The following is a 17,570-nucleotide window of genomic DNA, read 5'->3' on the forward strand; positions in this document are numbered from 1 at the left end:
CGCTGAACAGAAACAAAGGAAGATGAACCAACATACCTTTTCCTTTCCATTTAACCTTTGCAACAGACTGGCTAAAATCCACATGTATTCTTCTGTCATCTATAAGTACATTGTCCATTTTGAAGAATGCTTTCTCACAATCTTCTTCCTGAGAGTAATTATAAAAACTCAAGCATAAATCTTTATGGAAAAGATTTCTGCAGCTTCAACAAATACTAAAAATACAAGAGTTTGTTTTTACCCAAACTAACATTTGCAAGCTTATTACACACGAAATGCCGTTAAATGTTTTGTGCCTGTGACCCCAGGTAACTATGGTAACAAGTGTATGAGGAACTACTACCTGCTATCATCTCCATTTTCTCAAAAAGAAAACATCAGTTTAGAAAGGCATAGAAGTTGCCAAAGGTCAGCTGGCAAAGGTGAGAGCCAGGACGTGAGCTGAGGCAGTCTGACTGTAGTGGACATACATATACTTACAAATTGTGTTCCCCAAGTCCATAACCCCTTTTACTCAAAACCCAAAAATATCCCCAAAGTTCAAAGTTGTTTTTATAAATTTTGTGTTAAAATCCATTTGACAACAAAACAGTCCCCTTACAGGAGACTATGGACTTAATTTATTCCACTTGGTATGAATATGCATTCATTTCTGTCCAGAAATTGTGATTGATTATGGAGTGCTGACCCAGAGGAGTATGACACAGTCCACAGGTGTGTGTATACACACACGTACACAATTACGTAAGTTCTAAAAAAGCCTGAAATCAGAAACAAAGCTATTCCCAATGGTGTGGATAATGGACTGTGGGCCTGAGATACCAAGGTCCTTGTTACATAAGGATTCTTCCCGTCAGCAACTTTGAAACCCCATATTTCCATTTTGGACATCTGAACACTAGGAATGATGCATTTCAACCCAGCACTGATCAATTATCTCCTATATTCCTGGAAATGTATCCTTTGGTCTGCTCACAACTTACTACAGGCAATTCAGAGGAGCAGACAAAAAAATAAAACCTAGTTACAATCATATTTATTTACCATGTATGTCAAGAATTAAATGGATCATAAACTCCATGAGGATACAAAGCTTTAGCCATCTTTGTATCTATATCATTTAGAACATCATCTGGTACATGGTAGGCAATCACTGGGGGCATAATTTTAATCAAGTCACATGACCACTATGTGTCTCCACTTACTTATTTGGAAAAGGAGGACAGTACCTATTCTCACAGAGTTGTAAGGATTAAATGCGTATCAGGTAGTGTAACACCTGGCTTAGAGAAAGCTATTTGAGTAACATAAGCTCTCATCATTATTATTATAGATCTAGAAGGCACCATCTAATCCAATATTCAGGTTTTATTTATAAGGAGAGTAATATCTAGAAATGAGAGTTCCAGATAAACTGTCAAATATAATAGTGACAGAGCTCAAATTAACACCTAGAACTTTATACTCAGTCTAGTTCTCTATTATTCAATTACAGATCTATGTAAACAATGCTGAAAAATCATTTCTACAACATGAAAGACATTACCTAAAACGTTAAAGTTTTGAAGATACACTAACTCAGACTGTACCTGAATCTAAACTAAAGGTACAATATTAACACCAACAGATGTTGTATTTATTTAAATAGAGGGTATAATAAAATTCTTTTTCTCGGGTGCCTAAAGGGCAAATTAATTTTCTAATCTCAGAGACTGGAAAAATTTTATAATTTTTCATACTTTAACACTATATAAGAGCCAAATAAATATAAACTTAATACATCTATATAATGACCTACCTTTTCAAATTCAATAAAAGCATAACAAAGGGATTCTCCCGTCTTCCAATCCCGGATAACTTCACAACTGAAAGAAAGTTTGGAAAAAGTGACTTTAAAAAAAAAGCACTTACTCTTACTCTTCAAAAGTGAAGAACAAAATACGCCATTTATTAAAAGTCAAAGTTAAACTCATGGAACTATATTTCTCCCAGTTTCTTCAATAACAATTCAAAAAAAGTAGTTCACCAGTGTAGTAACTAAATTATCTAAATTCTACTCTAAATGCCCAATCTTGGCCTAAATTCCTAATGCACTGAAGAAAGAATAACAGTATTTACTTTACCATGCCAAAAGCAAACTAATGCTAAAAAAACTCTTTAAGTCTTTATTCACTTCTAGTCCAAATGTAAATGAATTATAGAGTATACAATGATACTGCAAAATGTATACTGTAGTATACAATGTTACTGTATGTAAATTCATACACATGTACATGTTTAATAAGTTTATACTTTGTAGGGTTTTATTTTTTTATTTTCTTGAGAAAGAGAGGGAGCGCGCGTGTGTGCAAGGGAGGGCAAAGGGAGACAGAGAATCCCAGGTGGGCTCCATGCTCAGCACGGAGCCCAGCGGGCTTGATCTCATGACTATGAGATCATGACCTGAGCTGAAATCAAGATTCAGACGCTTAACTGACTGAGCCACCAGGTGTGCCCTTGAATTTTAATACAAACCAAGCTCAAATTAAACTTCATAACTATAGCTATTAAGTAGAACTAATCCATCTTAACAATCAAGTAAAAGGGCCAATAAGAGGAGTTGAAATCACCTGGCTTGCCCTTTTACTCACATATCATATTTACTCACATTTTAAAAACATGAAATGAAATGAATAGGGAAATAAAACATTGTGAGACAAAGGAAAAGTAATCACATTATACCATATGGATCAACTGTTATGACATTTACATATATTAAAATGTAAATATGGAATAATGATCTAACCAAAACTATGACACAATCAAAGTAGTAGGAGGTATGAATGAAGATGGAGAGGATAGGAAGAGAGGGAAATCCTCACATGCCTCAGCAGGAAGTCAGTATATAATATCTAAAACTCAAAAATAAAAAGTAGCAATATAGGAGTATTTTTTGTAAATATGATATACCATAAGTACGTGGAGGAATAAAGTTGAGTAGCCATTTATGGAAAGATTTTTCTTTCAACAGGAAGAATAAAGAATGATTTCATAGGCAAAAACAAAAAAAAACAAATAAAAAGCCCAAAACATAACCTAAAAGGAAATTCTAAACATAAAATAATACTTTTTAATCAATTACAGTTGACCCTTGAACAACATGGTGGTTAGGGGTCCCAGCCCCCTCCCCTGCAGTAAAAAATAAGCATATAATTTTTGACTCCCCCAGAACTTAACTACTAATAACACAGTCAATTAATACATATTATGTATGTTACATGTATTATATACTGTATTCTTTTTTTTTTTTTAACGTTTATTTATTTTTGATACAGAGAGAGACAGGGCATGAACGGGGGAAGGTCAGAGAGAGGGAGACACAGAATCTGAAACAGGCTCCAGGCTCTGAGCCATCAGCACAGGGCCCGACGCGGGGCTCGAACTCACGGACCGTGAGATCACGACCTGAGGTGAAGTCGGCCGCCTAACCGATTGAGCCACCCAGGCGCCCCTATATACTGTATTCTTATAATAATGTAAGCTACAGAGAAGAAAATGTTAAGAATAATAAGGAAGAGAATATACATTTATGGTACTATACTATGTTTATCAAAAGAAATCTGTGTCTAAGTGGCCCCATGCAGTTCAAACCTGCAGTTGACCATGCAGGTCAACTGTGTAATTGACCTTCCTCAAGAATATTTCCCTTTCTCACAGAAATACTAGCTTCATAGACTTTTACATTAACAATGCAGGGGAAGAAAGCATTATTAGCAAAAGAAAAAAATTTGGGAAAATTTAGATTCAAATTTATTTTGACATAGGGGTGGCTGGCTGGCTCAGTCAGTAAAGCATGCGACTCCTGCCCTCAGGGTTGTGAGTTCAAGACCCATGGTGGGTGTGGAGACCACTCAAAAAAGAAAAAAGTTAATTTTGACATAGATTGCTGGTAATTCTAGTGAGAACTTATATATAAGTATTTTAAATATTAAAGATTACTGAGAATACTACAGAACTACTTAAATTGTTCCATTCACTTCCTGTCTTAGACTGAAAATGTCTGTTGGAAGTGGGAGAATCATTCAATTATATATGTGTGTGTGTATTTGTGTGTATATTTCTATATATACACATACACATATAAATACATCTTTTTCTCCCCTGCTATGCAAAAGAGTCATCTGTAAAATTCACCAGTACAAAATTCTAGAGTTCACAGATTCATCCAAAAATGTCATTAGAAAACCACCAATACCTAGTTTTTCTAAAATCACTAATTCTAGAGATTACCTTCTTATTGGCCCAAATCTTGAGAATATTATCTCCAGATCTTCATCTGTGGTCACTGGATTCAATTTACACACAAACAGCACATTTTCTGGAGGTTTAATATCTGCATCAGGTAGGTCTCCCACCTAAATTGTAAGTAAACAAAAATATAAATCAATTCCTTTGTTGTTTCTATTCTAACTACCCTACGTATGCCCAAAATGCTGATTTCCCTAAACAACTGAATTTACATTTGAAATTACAGGCTCAGGGGCACCTGTGTGGCTCATGAGATTGAGCCCCGCTTTGGGCTCTGTTCTGACAACACAGAGCCTGCTTAGAATTCTCTTTCTCCCTTTCTCTCTGCCCCTTCCCCACTTGTGTGCTCTCTCTCTTTCTCAAAATAAATAAACTTAAAAAAAAAAAAAAAAAGAAAAAGAAAAAGAAAGAAAGAAACTACAAGCTCAGGAAAAGAAATCTAAATAAGATTGCAAAATCTGAAACTATACTGTATTAATAGCTAATACTTGTCTGACTTTGTGTGAATACCATGCTTCGCACTTCACACACACTACTGCCAATTCTTAAAACAACTGTGTGGTTTCCATTTTAAAAATGAGTAAAATAAAATTCAAGAATGTTAAATAATTAACTGAAGGCCACCCAGTAATAAGCAACAGAGTTGGGATTTGATCCCAGATCTATGTGGCTTCAAAGTCCCAATTTTATCTCCTGTTTTTCTTTTTTCAAGTACTTCATATATTAAAAAAAGAATTATACAAAGTATATCTAAGGAATGGAGCATGAAAATAAAAAACACCCACGATGCCAACTAGCTTAAGAACTAAAATGTCCCTTTGGGCACTTTGCTGGCTCAGTCGGTTGGGAGTTTGACTCTTCATTTCGGCTCAGATCATGATCTCGCAGTTCATGGGATTGAGCTCTATGTTGGGCTCTGAACTGGTAGCCTGGAGCCTACCTGGGATTCTCTCTCTCCTTCTCTCTCTCCCTGGCTCTGCCCTTCCCCTGCTTGCATTCTCTCTCTCTCTCTCTCTCTCTCTCAAAATAAATAAACATTAAAAAAAAAAAAAAAAAGAACTAAAATGTCCCCTGATCCCATTACTCTGTCTCACCAGAGTAACAAATATCCTGCTTTTTGGTTTTCCTTTTTGGCCATTCTCCTGTATCTTCAGAGTTTTCTCAAATAAATATGCATCCCCAAGCAATATAATTTAGCTTTGCTTGTTTTTAAACCTTTGAAAAATATGATCATACTGACACTAGCTTTCTGCATTAGTAATGCTCCATTCTTTCTGCACTGTTGTTTGATATGGAACAGCAATAATTCAGGGAGAGTGTTTCTTGTTTTTTACTCTCACCCTCACTATCATCTTCTACCTCAACTAAAATGAACTTGACTTCACAACCAACTACTGCACTGAGTACGGTATCCCAGTTCTACTAACGGACCAATGAGGGTAACTGTGGGAGAACACATGATGAAAATGGTTTCATTGTGGCAACCCTGTATTTGCCATGGGCCTTCAGATGGGCAAACAATACTTCTTTATACATAAATTTGAAAACTCTCACTAATGATTTCTGATAACACTATCATGTGAAGTATCTCCTCTTGGATAAACACACTTAAAAAAAATTTTTTTTTTTTTTTTTTAAATCAGAAACAGTAATAAGCAACAGAGCCAGTTAGATCTGCTCAGTGCTTCTGAAGCCTAACAAAAGACAACAATCTGAAGCACCTGGCTGGCTCAGTTGATAGAACATGCTTGATCTCAGGGTTGTGAGTTCAAGCCCCACACTGGACATAGAGCTTACTTTAAAAAAAAAAAAAAAAGAAGATGAAACCTGTTAATAGTGAGAATCAAAACAATACACAACCACATATTAGAATGGCTAAAATCCAAAACACTGACAGCACCAAACGCTGACAAGGATGTAGAGCAATAAGAACTCTCCATCATTACTGGTGGGAATGCAAAATGGACAGCTAGTTGGGAGGACAGTTTGGCAGTTTTTTAGAGATAAACATAATCTTACCATAAATTCCAGTAATTGCATCTTTAGGTATTTGCCCAAATGAGTTAAAAATTTCTGTCCACACAAAAATCTGTACACAAACGTTTACAGCAGATTTGTTCATACTTGCCAAAACTTGGAAGCAATCAAGACACTTTTTTTGAGAGAGAGTACACACATGCACAAGCTGGGAGAGAGAGAATCCTAAGCAGGCTCCGTGCCCGGCACAGAGCCCGGCGCTTGATCTCACAGCCTTGAGATCATGACCTGAGCCGAAATCAAGAGTTGTACACTTAACCGACTGAGCCACCCAGCTGCCCCAAGACATTTTTTAATAGGTGAATGTTTAAACAAACTGTGGTGCATTCCATACAATGGAATGTTATTTCGTGATCAAAAGAAATGAGCTATCAAGCCACAAAAATACACGGAGGAATCTTAAGTGCAAATGGCTAAGTGAAAGAAGGCAATCTTAAAAGGATACATACTATGTGATTCCAACTATATGACATTCTGGAAAACGCAACTATGCAGACAGTAAAAAAAGACCAGTGGCTGCCAGGGGAGGGGGGCAGGGAGAGATGAATATGTGAGCACAGAGGATTTTTAGGGCAGTGCAACTATTATGTATGATATTGTAATGACAGATACATGTTGTTACACATTTCTCAAAACTCACAAGATGTACAACACAGAGTGAAACCTAATGTAAATTATGGACTTTAGTTAATAATAATTTATCAAATATTGACTCACCAAGTGTAACATATCTACCACACTAATGCAAGATGTTAATAATAAGAGAAACTGTTGGGGAGAGGGATGAGTGTGCACAGAGAATTCTCTGTTACTTTCTATTCAATCTTTCTATAAACCTAAATCAGCCCTAAAAAATAAAATCTACTTAGGGGTACCTCGCTGGCTCAGTCGGTAGAGCATGCGACTCTTGATCTTGGGGTTGTGATCTCACCAAGCACCATGCTCGGTGTAAATATTACTTAAAAAAGTAAAATCTTTGGGGCACCTGGGTGGCTCAGTCGGTTGAGCATCTGACTTCAGCTGAGGTCATGATCTCATGGTTCATGGGTTCAAGCCCCGCGTCAGGCTCTATGCTGACAGCTCAGAGTCTGGAGCCTGCTTCGGATTCTGTCTCCCTCTCTCTCTGCCCCTCCCCTGCTCACACTCTGTCTCTCTGTCTGTCTCAAAAATAAATAAACATTTAAAAAAAAGTAAAATCTTAAAAAATATATAAACTCCAAATTTATTAAAGTCAAAGCAAAAAAAAGAATCCATGAGTCCTTAGTAAAAATGCACATATAAATAAAAAGATAAAAAAGAAGGGCCATTCCTGACAGTAGAAGTCAGACTGACAAGTGTAGAAGTAGTGGGAATTAGAAAATCACCACTCTACATTCATCAAAGTAAAGGCTGGTTGAGACAAGAATCATGAACAGCTGAGAAATCCACAGAGACAGTTTGATAAGGGACAAGATATTTGAAAGGTCTCAAATGCTACAGATTGTTTACTAGCTGCAAGGGAAAAACCAGGTATGCAATGGAGACACCAGGCAGAGGATTACCTTGATCAAGTAATCAAAATGAACACTTTCCAATGAAGGGCAGATGGATATTGTGGACCTGTTACTGCAAATGTAACATCTGAGAAGGTCACTTATGTAGTATTCTGTCTGTGCACATAATCTGAATCTAATCACAAGGCAACTGTTGAATATTCTATAAAACTGATGGCTTGTATTCCTCAAAAATGTTAACAGCATGAAAAATAGGTTAAGGGATTCTTTCAAAGGTTAGAAGAAACATGATAACTAAATGCAACAGATGATCAGTTAAGAGCTGGATTCTAGACTTTATGGGGAAAGTTATAAAGGATATTACTGAAATAACTGACAAAATTGAAACATGGGTAAAATTTTTATCAATTTTAAATTTCCGGATTTTGATAACTGTACTGTGAATATGCACAATAATATTGTTGCTCTTAGGAAATGCACACTGATATAAGAGGTAAAAAGGAATGATGTTTAAGACTCACTTTTGAATGGTCCAGAAAAAATAATATGTGTATATACATGTATAATTGGAGAGAGGAGGACGGGAGAGAGAAAGAGAGAATGAATAATCAAGCAGATGTGGCAAAAATGTTAAAGATTGGTGAATCTGAGTAAAAGGTATAGAGAAGTTCTCTGTACTACTTTTTTAACTTTCTCATAAATTTGAAATTATCTGCAAAATAAAAGGTTTTGTTATGCTAACCCAACATCTTCCTGGCATAAATTGCCTGTACTTTTGCTTTTGAAATTCTGATGCTAATATAATGTTCTTTCAAAGTCACATATTCTTCCTGCCCAGTTGCTCAAAAGATTTTTCTTTTAAGTGCAGTAATTTTCTTAGAACTTGTTATTCTGTTGGTTGTTCTGGGTCAATAGTCCCACATACACAGTGTGCTCATTAAAAAGTGTATTTTCAAATTTTTTTTAATTCAGTAAAGTTTTCTTGAATTGTAACCTTTAATATTTGTTCCTTCAGCTTGAGATGAGAACAATGAATTTTGAAACAGGACAAGAATCTGCAAGCTCTACTATGTAAAACAATGATAATAATAAAAACTGAATTATTCATTCAAATATTTATTGATGATCTACTGTGTGATAGGTATGCCTATTCCACAAAAAAATTAACAAATGGAAAAAATGTCTGGTAGGTCAATTAATCACTATTGAAGAACTGTTCCCCAAAGGACTTCATACTGTTAATAATACAAAGCAGTATGTTTTAGGGTGCTCAATTTCTACACAGGTTCCTTCCTCCTGTAACTACTTAACCTCAATACTTGAGTTGTACAAAGAATTATTAATATACATAAAATTCAGTGCAATAAACACTCTTTAAAAATGAGATAAATAGGGGTACATGGGTGGCTCAGTTGGTTAAGCCATCCAACTCTTGGTTTCGGCTCAGGTCATGATCCCAAGGTCATGGGATTAAGCCCCATACTGGGCTCTGTGCTGAGCTTGGAGCTGCTTGGGATTCTCCCTCTTTCTCCCTCTCCCGTTGCCCATCTCCCCAGCTCACACACACGCACACTCTCTCTAAAATAAAATAAATTAATGAGATGAATATAAATAATTGAAATTCAACCCATATTCGAAGTTGTATATCCACTGACTATTTTTGAAAAAGGCACTTAGCACTATATTGATAATGGAACCAAAATTCGTTTACCTTTCATGTGTCCTATAAAATTTCATCCAGAAAAAATTCAAAGCTAAGTTTTTAATATTTTGATTATCAAAGAGCCAAAAATAAATTTACAATGAGTTATATATTAAATAAATTTCAGAACAACTATATGACCAAAAATAATCATCTTACCATTTCTAACAGAATAGCTTGAGTTTTGGCCTCTTTTTCTGCCTTTATTTCTTCTACTTCTTCAGCTGATCTTCCTTTAAAATCATCAATTTCTTCATCTGCTCCTATTCGACCACTCTGTAAGGCAGAAGCCACTTAAAAATATACTGAAAGAATTGAAAAATCTGAGAAACATGGGAGACATGACACTTTATCCTTAGTTCCATCAAATATGTTAGAACAGAAACTCAAACAAACTTACAAGCCTCAGAAAATTATTTTAAATTAATTGATAATATTGGCCAGACTAAGCTTCTAATTTATTGTTAAATCAAGATAAACATTTTTAAAGAAACTATCTAGTATCCAACTCAGTGCTGAATGCAGAAGATAAATGATCTTAAAAGTTAAGCACCAAATCCCAACTATAAAAATCAATTCAGCTTTGACAAAGCTTCATAAACAGAAACTTATACCTTAAAACGTAAGAGGGAAAAGTCTGCATTATGCCACAAAAATATCGAGGTCCTAGTATAGCTCCAGAGTGTCCCCAGTTGAAAAGCTCCCTTACAAGATGCTGTTTAATTTAGCCTTAAAGCTATACTCCTACACAGAGTTAGGAGATAAGAAAAACATTTTCACAAGGTATTAACATAAACTTCTAGAGCTAAGGCTCTACTGGTGAAACAAAAATTGAAGAAAGAAAATCAGGGAAATGAAAAGAAATTAGGGAAAGGAAAAAATAATTCTAAACTTGTCCTAGTACAACTGATCAAGCAAGACATTCTGAAGAAATAAGTTTTAACGGACTAAAAAGCAAAATCTATGCAAAGCATTTGTATGCACATACATTCAATCACAAGAAGGCTCTACTTACATCGAGCTGTTCCCTTGTAGGTTCTGGTGATCGATCAGGGATTAATAAATCTGGAGGGTCGTCAAACGGATCATCTAAAATCACTGTGTGATTTATCCTTACAAAATAAATCCAAGTCAAAAGGTTACATTTACATTATTTCAGAATCCATGTTTTACTTTTTATAAAGGTTATAACAAATGTCTTAAGTATCTCTAATGACAAAAAACCATAGGCACTTAAATTTTAATGCACAAGGATATATTACTAGAGTATCATTTATCTTAGATTTACTACTCTGCATTGCTCTAAAATAACATGTCTAATATTAACATAAATGTCTAAATCTTAGTAGTTTTGCCATTATTTCTCAATATGCATTTTTTAAAAACTAAATTAAAGGATTAATAATTCTTCCCAACATAGGCAACTATAATTAATTAGTACAAGTATAAAAATACAAAAAAATCTTGTTTACTTTATGGAGTTTTATAGTCTTGTATTAATACACATTTTGGAATTATCCAAAAACCAGTCCTGCACTTGATATCTCCACTATGTGTCAAACACTACAGTATTAAAACATTCTAGTACATTGAGACAGCAAACACACCTGATATCCTGATATGGTACAAAGTCCTTGTCAACAAAGGTCTCATTAATTTTCTTAATTATGTCCATGCCTTCTGTCACCTCACCAAACACCGTATGAACACCATCAAGGTAATCTAGATTATCTCCTGTAGTAATAAGAAACTGCATAGAAAGACACAGCAAAATATAAAAATATATCTATAATTCCAACTGAAATCAATGACAGACTGATAGAAAAAATACACAAAAGTAATACTCACATTAACTGTGTGGATTCTTACCCACTTGTTACTTTTAAAAAGTATTCCCTGATTGCTTAAAATACTTGGGCAAACCAAAGCTCAGTTTCTTCACATGTGAACTGTGAGGAAAAAAAAACCATCTACCCCAAAATGGGTTGTTGTAAGGATTAAACGAGACAATGAATGAAAGGTTCTCAATATGATCTGTTTTGAAGTACAGACCACAATGTCAACAGTGATGATCCATGGATAGTGGGATTGTAGATGCTATTTTCTCCCATGTACTGTTTTGTGTTTTCTGATCTCCTCATAATGGACATACCTTACACTTAAAAGGACAAAATAACTTTTTTTAAAGATTTTATTTTTAAGTCATCTCTACACCCAACATGAAGCTCAAACTCACAACCCCGACATTAAGAGTTGCACACTCTACCTACTGAGCCAGTCAGGCACACCCCAAATTTTTTTATATAGAAAAAAATATAGTGTAATATTTTTCTTCTAACAACTATCTTTGCAATTCTCTTCTTATTGGGTAGTTTGAAAAGATAATTCTGTGGCTCTTTCTAGTCCTTCATTTTAAAACAAAATTCATCTTCTCACTCATTTCCTCACCTGAGATCCATGTTGATCACTGCCATTGTTCACCATGGACACAGTGCCTTTCTTCTTGTGCTTAATTCTTGGTACTTTTTCAGCCTCGAAAAAGCTTGCTTGATCACCATACAGTTGACTGAAAAAATACATAATAAAGCTTTAAAATATAAGTACCCTCAATATGAAATACGGAAGTTCTAGTACCAAACAGAACTGCCATTTCTTTGTAGAAATACCATTATGATTCAGAATACTCTTTTTTGCTATAGACATTTAGGGAACTTAAGGGAAAAATCTATCTTTGAACGATATTTTAAAAAGCTGATTGAAATATGCTAGTTAACACTGTTAAGAGGCAATTCTATTTTTTCTCATTTAAAAACAAAAGAACTCACCCAAAAACAGACTCTCCTCCACGGCCAGTCCCTGTAGGATCACCAGTTTGTATAATAAAATCCCTCTATAATAAGTAGGATACATTATTAAATCACAGAGTTTGCTAAGTGGTTCCAATAATAGACATGACTAATATCTACCAACTTACCTGTACATTGTGAATAAGACAATAATTGTAATATTTTATTTTGCACAACTTCAGGAAATTCAAGCAGGCTGAAAGAAAGTAAATATTAAACTTATCACAGTAGTTCACAAATACATTTTTAAGCAAGTATATGCACAGTTGGTATAATTTAATTTCTAAATTACCATATAAACACTTCCCCCCAATGTTCAAATGTCCAAAGTCATAAAAAAGGAAGTAAGTCTAGGAATATATTTTAAATCATATATATATTTATAATATATATATCAATATAAATCAATAAAATAAATATAAATCAAATCAAATAAATAAATCAATATAAGTCAATATATGTTAAATCATCTTTGTATTCTCTTTTTTTTAGGACTTCTTGATCATCCGAGCTAATGCAGGAAAGTGACATTTGGGATAAGCAATCATTTATTAATGGATTAGTTTTGCAAGAGAAAAAAAAGAACAAAGAATATACTACAATATAGTATAATTATATAACACAGTATACTACATTATAATACAGTAATATATTATGTAATATAGTATATACTATGTATATGTACGTGTGGTACATATATAGTATACTCTTAGATGTATACTATACGAATCCAGCAGAGTACCTGTAAATGGATATAAATTATATAAATTAGAGAAAATCAAATATCTGAGACCAATTTTTTTAGAGATTTTATTTTAAGTAATCTCTAAACCCAACATGGGACTCGAACTCACAACCCCAAACCCAAGTGAGCCAGCAAAGCACCCGAGACCAATTTTTTTACGATGATTAAATAGCCCTTCACAAAAATCCATACGCTGATCATGTACCAGCTTTCTCATATAAATTCACTCACTTATTCAATAAACATTTACTGAGTACTTTTTAGGTGCCTGGCACCACTGTCACAAATGCCATGAAACCATAGTCCCTGTCCTCGACAAGTTCACAGTCTAATTGTGGAGAGATACACTAACAAGTTCTCAGAACATTAAGCCAGAAACCAGACAGAAAGACCTATGAGGCTGTCTAGAGAGCTTATACCCAAAGCAACTTAGTTACAATACTGGATATACCTGATACCACTTAAATAGCAAAATAGTAAAAAGTGATTTTAAAAAAGCCGCAAGAGTTCAAAAGAAAGATTGTTTCTGGCCAGGAAAATTAGAAGACCTCATGGAGGTTTAAGGTGGGCATTAAAAGAACTAGACAGGCAAAAAGTAGATCGAGTAAGCATTTCCAGCTGAGAAGACATTATGAATAAGTCTAGAAGTGCAAATTTAAATGTTTTCTGAAGGGTCCGAAAGACCAGTTTACGTTCTGTAACACCCTGGTAATACTAGAGTAAGGGAGGGTAGAGAGACTGAAGGGGTAGGATGGGGCTAATCTATTGGAAGGTCTTGAATACCAGGCTCTTGATAGTTTTTCTGGAAAAAACAGATTTCTGGATTACTGTTAAATACAATGCTACAAAGTACATATGGTACGAATGTGCAACAAAGGTACCACTCTGGTAGGGGATACTGAAAATGGGAGAGGTTGTGCATATGCGAGCATAGGGGGTATATGGGAAATCTCTCTAAATACCTTTCCCTCAATTTTACTATGAACCTTAAATTGTTCTTAAAATATAAAGTTGTTTAAAATAGGCAAGGGGGGTGGTGAACACAGAATAATGTATAGAGAAGTGGAATCACTATACTGCACCTAAAGTAATGTAACGCTACGTGTCAACTAAACTCAAATTTAAAAAAAAAAAATTTTTTTTAAGGCAAGGGGGAGAATCTATAGATTAAAAGATATTTAAGAAAGGGGTGTGCCTGGCTGGCTCAGTCGGTAGATTATGGGACTTGATCTCAGGGTTGTGAGTTCAAGCCCCATGTTGGGTGTAAAGATTACTTAAAAATAAAATCTTTAGGGGAACCTGGGTGCCTCAGTCACTTAAGCGTCCGACTTTGGCTCAGGTCATGATCTCGTGGTTCATGAGTTCGAGACTGCGTTGGGCTCTGTGCGGACAGCTCAAAGCCTGGAGCCTGCTTCAGATTCTGTGTCTCCCTCTCCCTCTGCCCATCCCCCACTTGCTCGCGCGCGCGCGCGCGCGCGCGCGCGCGCGCGCGCGCGCGCGCGCGCTCTCTCTCTCTCTCTCTCTCTCTCTCAAATAAACATTAAAGGGGCGCCTGGGTGGCGCAGTCGGTTAAGCGTCCGACTTCAGCCAGGTCACGATCTCGCGGTCCGTGAGTTTGAGCCCCGCGTCAGGCTCTGGGCTGATGGCTCGGAGCCTGGAGCCTGTTTCCGATTCTGTGTCTCCCTCTCTCTCTGTCCCTCCCCCGTTCATGCTCTGTCTCTCTCTGTCCCAAAAATAAATAAACGTTGAAAAAAAAAATAAAAAAAAAAAGGAAACATTAAAAATAATTAAAAATAAATAAAAATAAAATCTTTAAAAAATATTTTTTAAAAAAAGGTATTTAAGAGATCTATCAACCAATATAATAATGGGCCCTGTATGGATCTGCATTTAAATTAGCAAATATTTTTTAAAAATTTTTTTAAATGTTTGGGGCACCTGGGTGGCTCAGTCAGTTGGCCGTCAGACTTCGGCTCAGGTCATGATCTCATGGTTCGTGGGTTCGAGCCCCACGTTGGGCTCTGTGCTGACAACTCAGAGCCTGAAGCCTGTTTCATATTCTGTCTCCTTCTCCCTATGCCCCTCCCCCGCTTGCGCTCTGCCTCTCTCTCAAAAATAGACAAACATCAGAATTTTTTTTACTTTTTATTGATATTTGAGAGACACAGAAAGAGACAGAGAGAGACAGCGAGCACTTGCGCACACACTTGAGCAGGGGGAAGGGCAGAGAGATGGAGACAGAATCGGAAGCCAGCTCCAGACAATGAGCTGGGAGCTCGAACCCACAAGCAGTGAGATCACGACCTGAGCCAAAGTCGGACACTTAACCAACTGAGCCACCCAGATGCCCCAAAATTACCAAATATTTTTAAAACATTTATGAGACAATAATAAAATATGAATGAAATTAAAATATTATTGCTAATTTTTTAAGATATGATAATGATTTGGGGTTATGTTTTTTTTTAATAATTTTTTAGAAATTCAAAATGAGGGGTGCCTGGGTGGCTCAGTCAGTTAAACGTCTGACTTCAGTTCAGGTCATGATCTCGCTGGTCCCCGAGTTGAGCCCCATGTCCAGCTCTGTGCTGACCACTTGGAGCCTGTTTCAGATTCTATGTCCCTCTCTCTCTCTCTGCCCCTCCCCCGTTCACACTCTGTTTCTCTCTGTCAAAAATAAACATTAAAAAAATTTTTTAAATACAAAATGAAGTAATTACAGATAAAATAAATCCCATGTAATAGACTTATTACAAAAAATCCAGTATAAATGAAACAATACTGGTTATGTGTTGACAGCTCTTCATTATAGCCGGTCATTGGCGCATGAAGGTTCATTTACCTGACTCTTTCTACTTCTGTATATGTTTCAAGTTTTCTATACTAAAAAGTAAAAAAATGAAAGAAATAGAAGAAAGGGAGAGAGGGAGGGAGGAAGGAAAAGAAGCCTGGATATGTTTACTATAAACTGATAAGCAGTTACACACACGTAAGGAAGTATCCAATCACATGCTTGCAAATATATACAAATGGGGTGGGCTTAGTTTTTAGCGTTCCAAACTGCAGTTGCAGAATTGCTACTTGTCTATTCTGCCTGCGTTCACTAGGTGGGCAAACCCTACTCCCTCTTGAATTCCTCACAACCCTGGGAAGAGGCCCCAGCCAGGTGCCCCACATGAAGAAACCAACTCAAAGAAAAGCAAACCAAGAGATGAAAAATACAATTCCCTATAACATCATTTGAACCCCTGGATCCCACCATCCTTAAAGCCAAGTTTACCCCAGTAGCAGGAGGCAATCAATTATTTTCTTTGTTTAAGCCAATTTGATTGGAGTTTCTATCATCTGCACAGAGAATCCTAACTAATAAACACACACATATACATTAGTCACTATAATGAGCCTTTAGTGTGTGCAAAGTGGCAGGCGTTGCACTAGGTGCTTAGGACAGAAAGACAAGGAAGGCACTAGGTCCCTGCTCTCCTGGAGTTTACAATCTTGAGACAAGAACTGCAAACAATTACAGGCTAACAGGCAAACGATGTAACAGAATGTGTTACATGCTTTTTAAAAAGATCTTAGAGCAGAAGAAACAGATCTAACTCTGCTCAGGGACAAGGGAGAGCCTCACAGAAGAAATCATGCTTGATCCAAGGTGTGAATAATAAGCAGGAAGTCGGCCAACAGGACAACAGTAGAGAGAACTGTGGGGTAGAGGCAACAGTACGAGAAAGGCCGGGATGTATGACTGAGCATGTAGTGTTGTGGGGTGGGGGTGGGGGGTGTACAACTGAGTGTAGGATACTGTGACAGCAGGAAAGCAATTACTGCACGTGGTACTGTGGCTTGTTTCATCTTTTTAAAAAAATTTTTTTTGAATGTTTATTTTTGAGAGACAGAGAGAGAGAGACAGAGCATGAGCAGGGGAGGGGCAGAGAGAGAGGGAGACACAGAATCCAAAGCAGGCTCCAGGCTCCGAGCTGTCAGCACAGAGCCCGATGCGGGGCTGGAACCCACCAGCCGTGAGATCATGACCCGAGCCGAAGTCGGACGCTCAACCGACTGAGCCACCCAGGCGCCCCTCGTTTCATCCTTTTGATGGACTCTGCGTTCCAAGGGGACAGGATGCTAATTGTAACTTATCTCTGTGGCCTCCAGCTTCTCCCTGATCTGAAACATCCTCCACTGTTGCCCCTTATCTTCCTAAAACAAGTCGGCCATGCCTCAATCCTGCTTTTAAAACCTTCCAGGACCCTCATCAGGCGTCAGTAGTGCACACAAGACTATTCACATCTGACCTAACCAATATAAACTATACGCCCAGACACGCAGTCTGCCATTCCGTGTCACATATCATTCCTTCAAGCCCTGCCAAACTACTTGTTGTTTCCAGAAAGTTCTAAGCAAACTTAAAAAAAAAAAAAAAAAAAAAAAAACACCCTCACTCCCACTCATCTTTC

The 17,570-nt window shown here is 36.6% G+C and overlaps 1 protein-coding gene across 1 annotated transcript in view; it reads right to left on the reverse strand.

Annotated features, from left to right (window-relative positions):
- PPIL4 (peptidylprolyl isomerase like 4) overlaps positions 1-17,570 on the reverse strand; it is a 34,099-nt gene that overhangs the window by 15,650 nt on the left and 879 nt on the right. Inside the window, exons 2-10 of the mRNA XM_003986636.6 lie at positions 12,494-12,561; positions 12,345-12,409; positions 11,968-12,085; positions 11,127-11,269; positions 10,535-10,631; positions 9,679-9,795; positions 4,270-4,394; positions 1,799-1,865; positions 37-148 (exon numbers count right to left, since the gene is read on the reverse strand). Of these exons, the coding sequence (XP_003986685.1) occupies positions 37-148; positions 1,799-1,865; positions 4,270-4,394; positions 9,679-9,795; positions 10,535-10,631; positions 11,127-11,269; positions 11,968-12,085; positions 12,345-12,409; positions 12,494-12,561 (912 nt within the window). The remainder of the gene's footprint in view (positions 1-36; positions 149-1,798; positions 1,866-4,269; positions 4,395-9,678; positions 9,796-10,534; positions 10,632-11,126; positions 11,270-11,967; positions 12,086-12,344; positions 12,410-12,493; positions 12,562-17,570) is intronic.

Source organism: Felis catus, chromosome B2 (assembly GCF_018350175.1).
Source record: "Felis catus isolate Fca126 chromosome B2, F.catus_Fca126_mat1.0, whole genome shotgun sequence".
NCBI lineage: Eukaryota > Metazoa > Chordata > Mammalia > Carnivora > Felidae > Felis > Felis catus.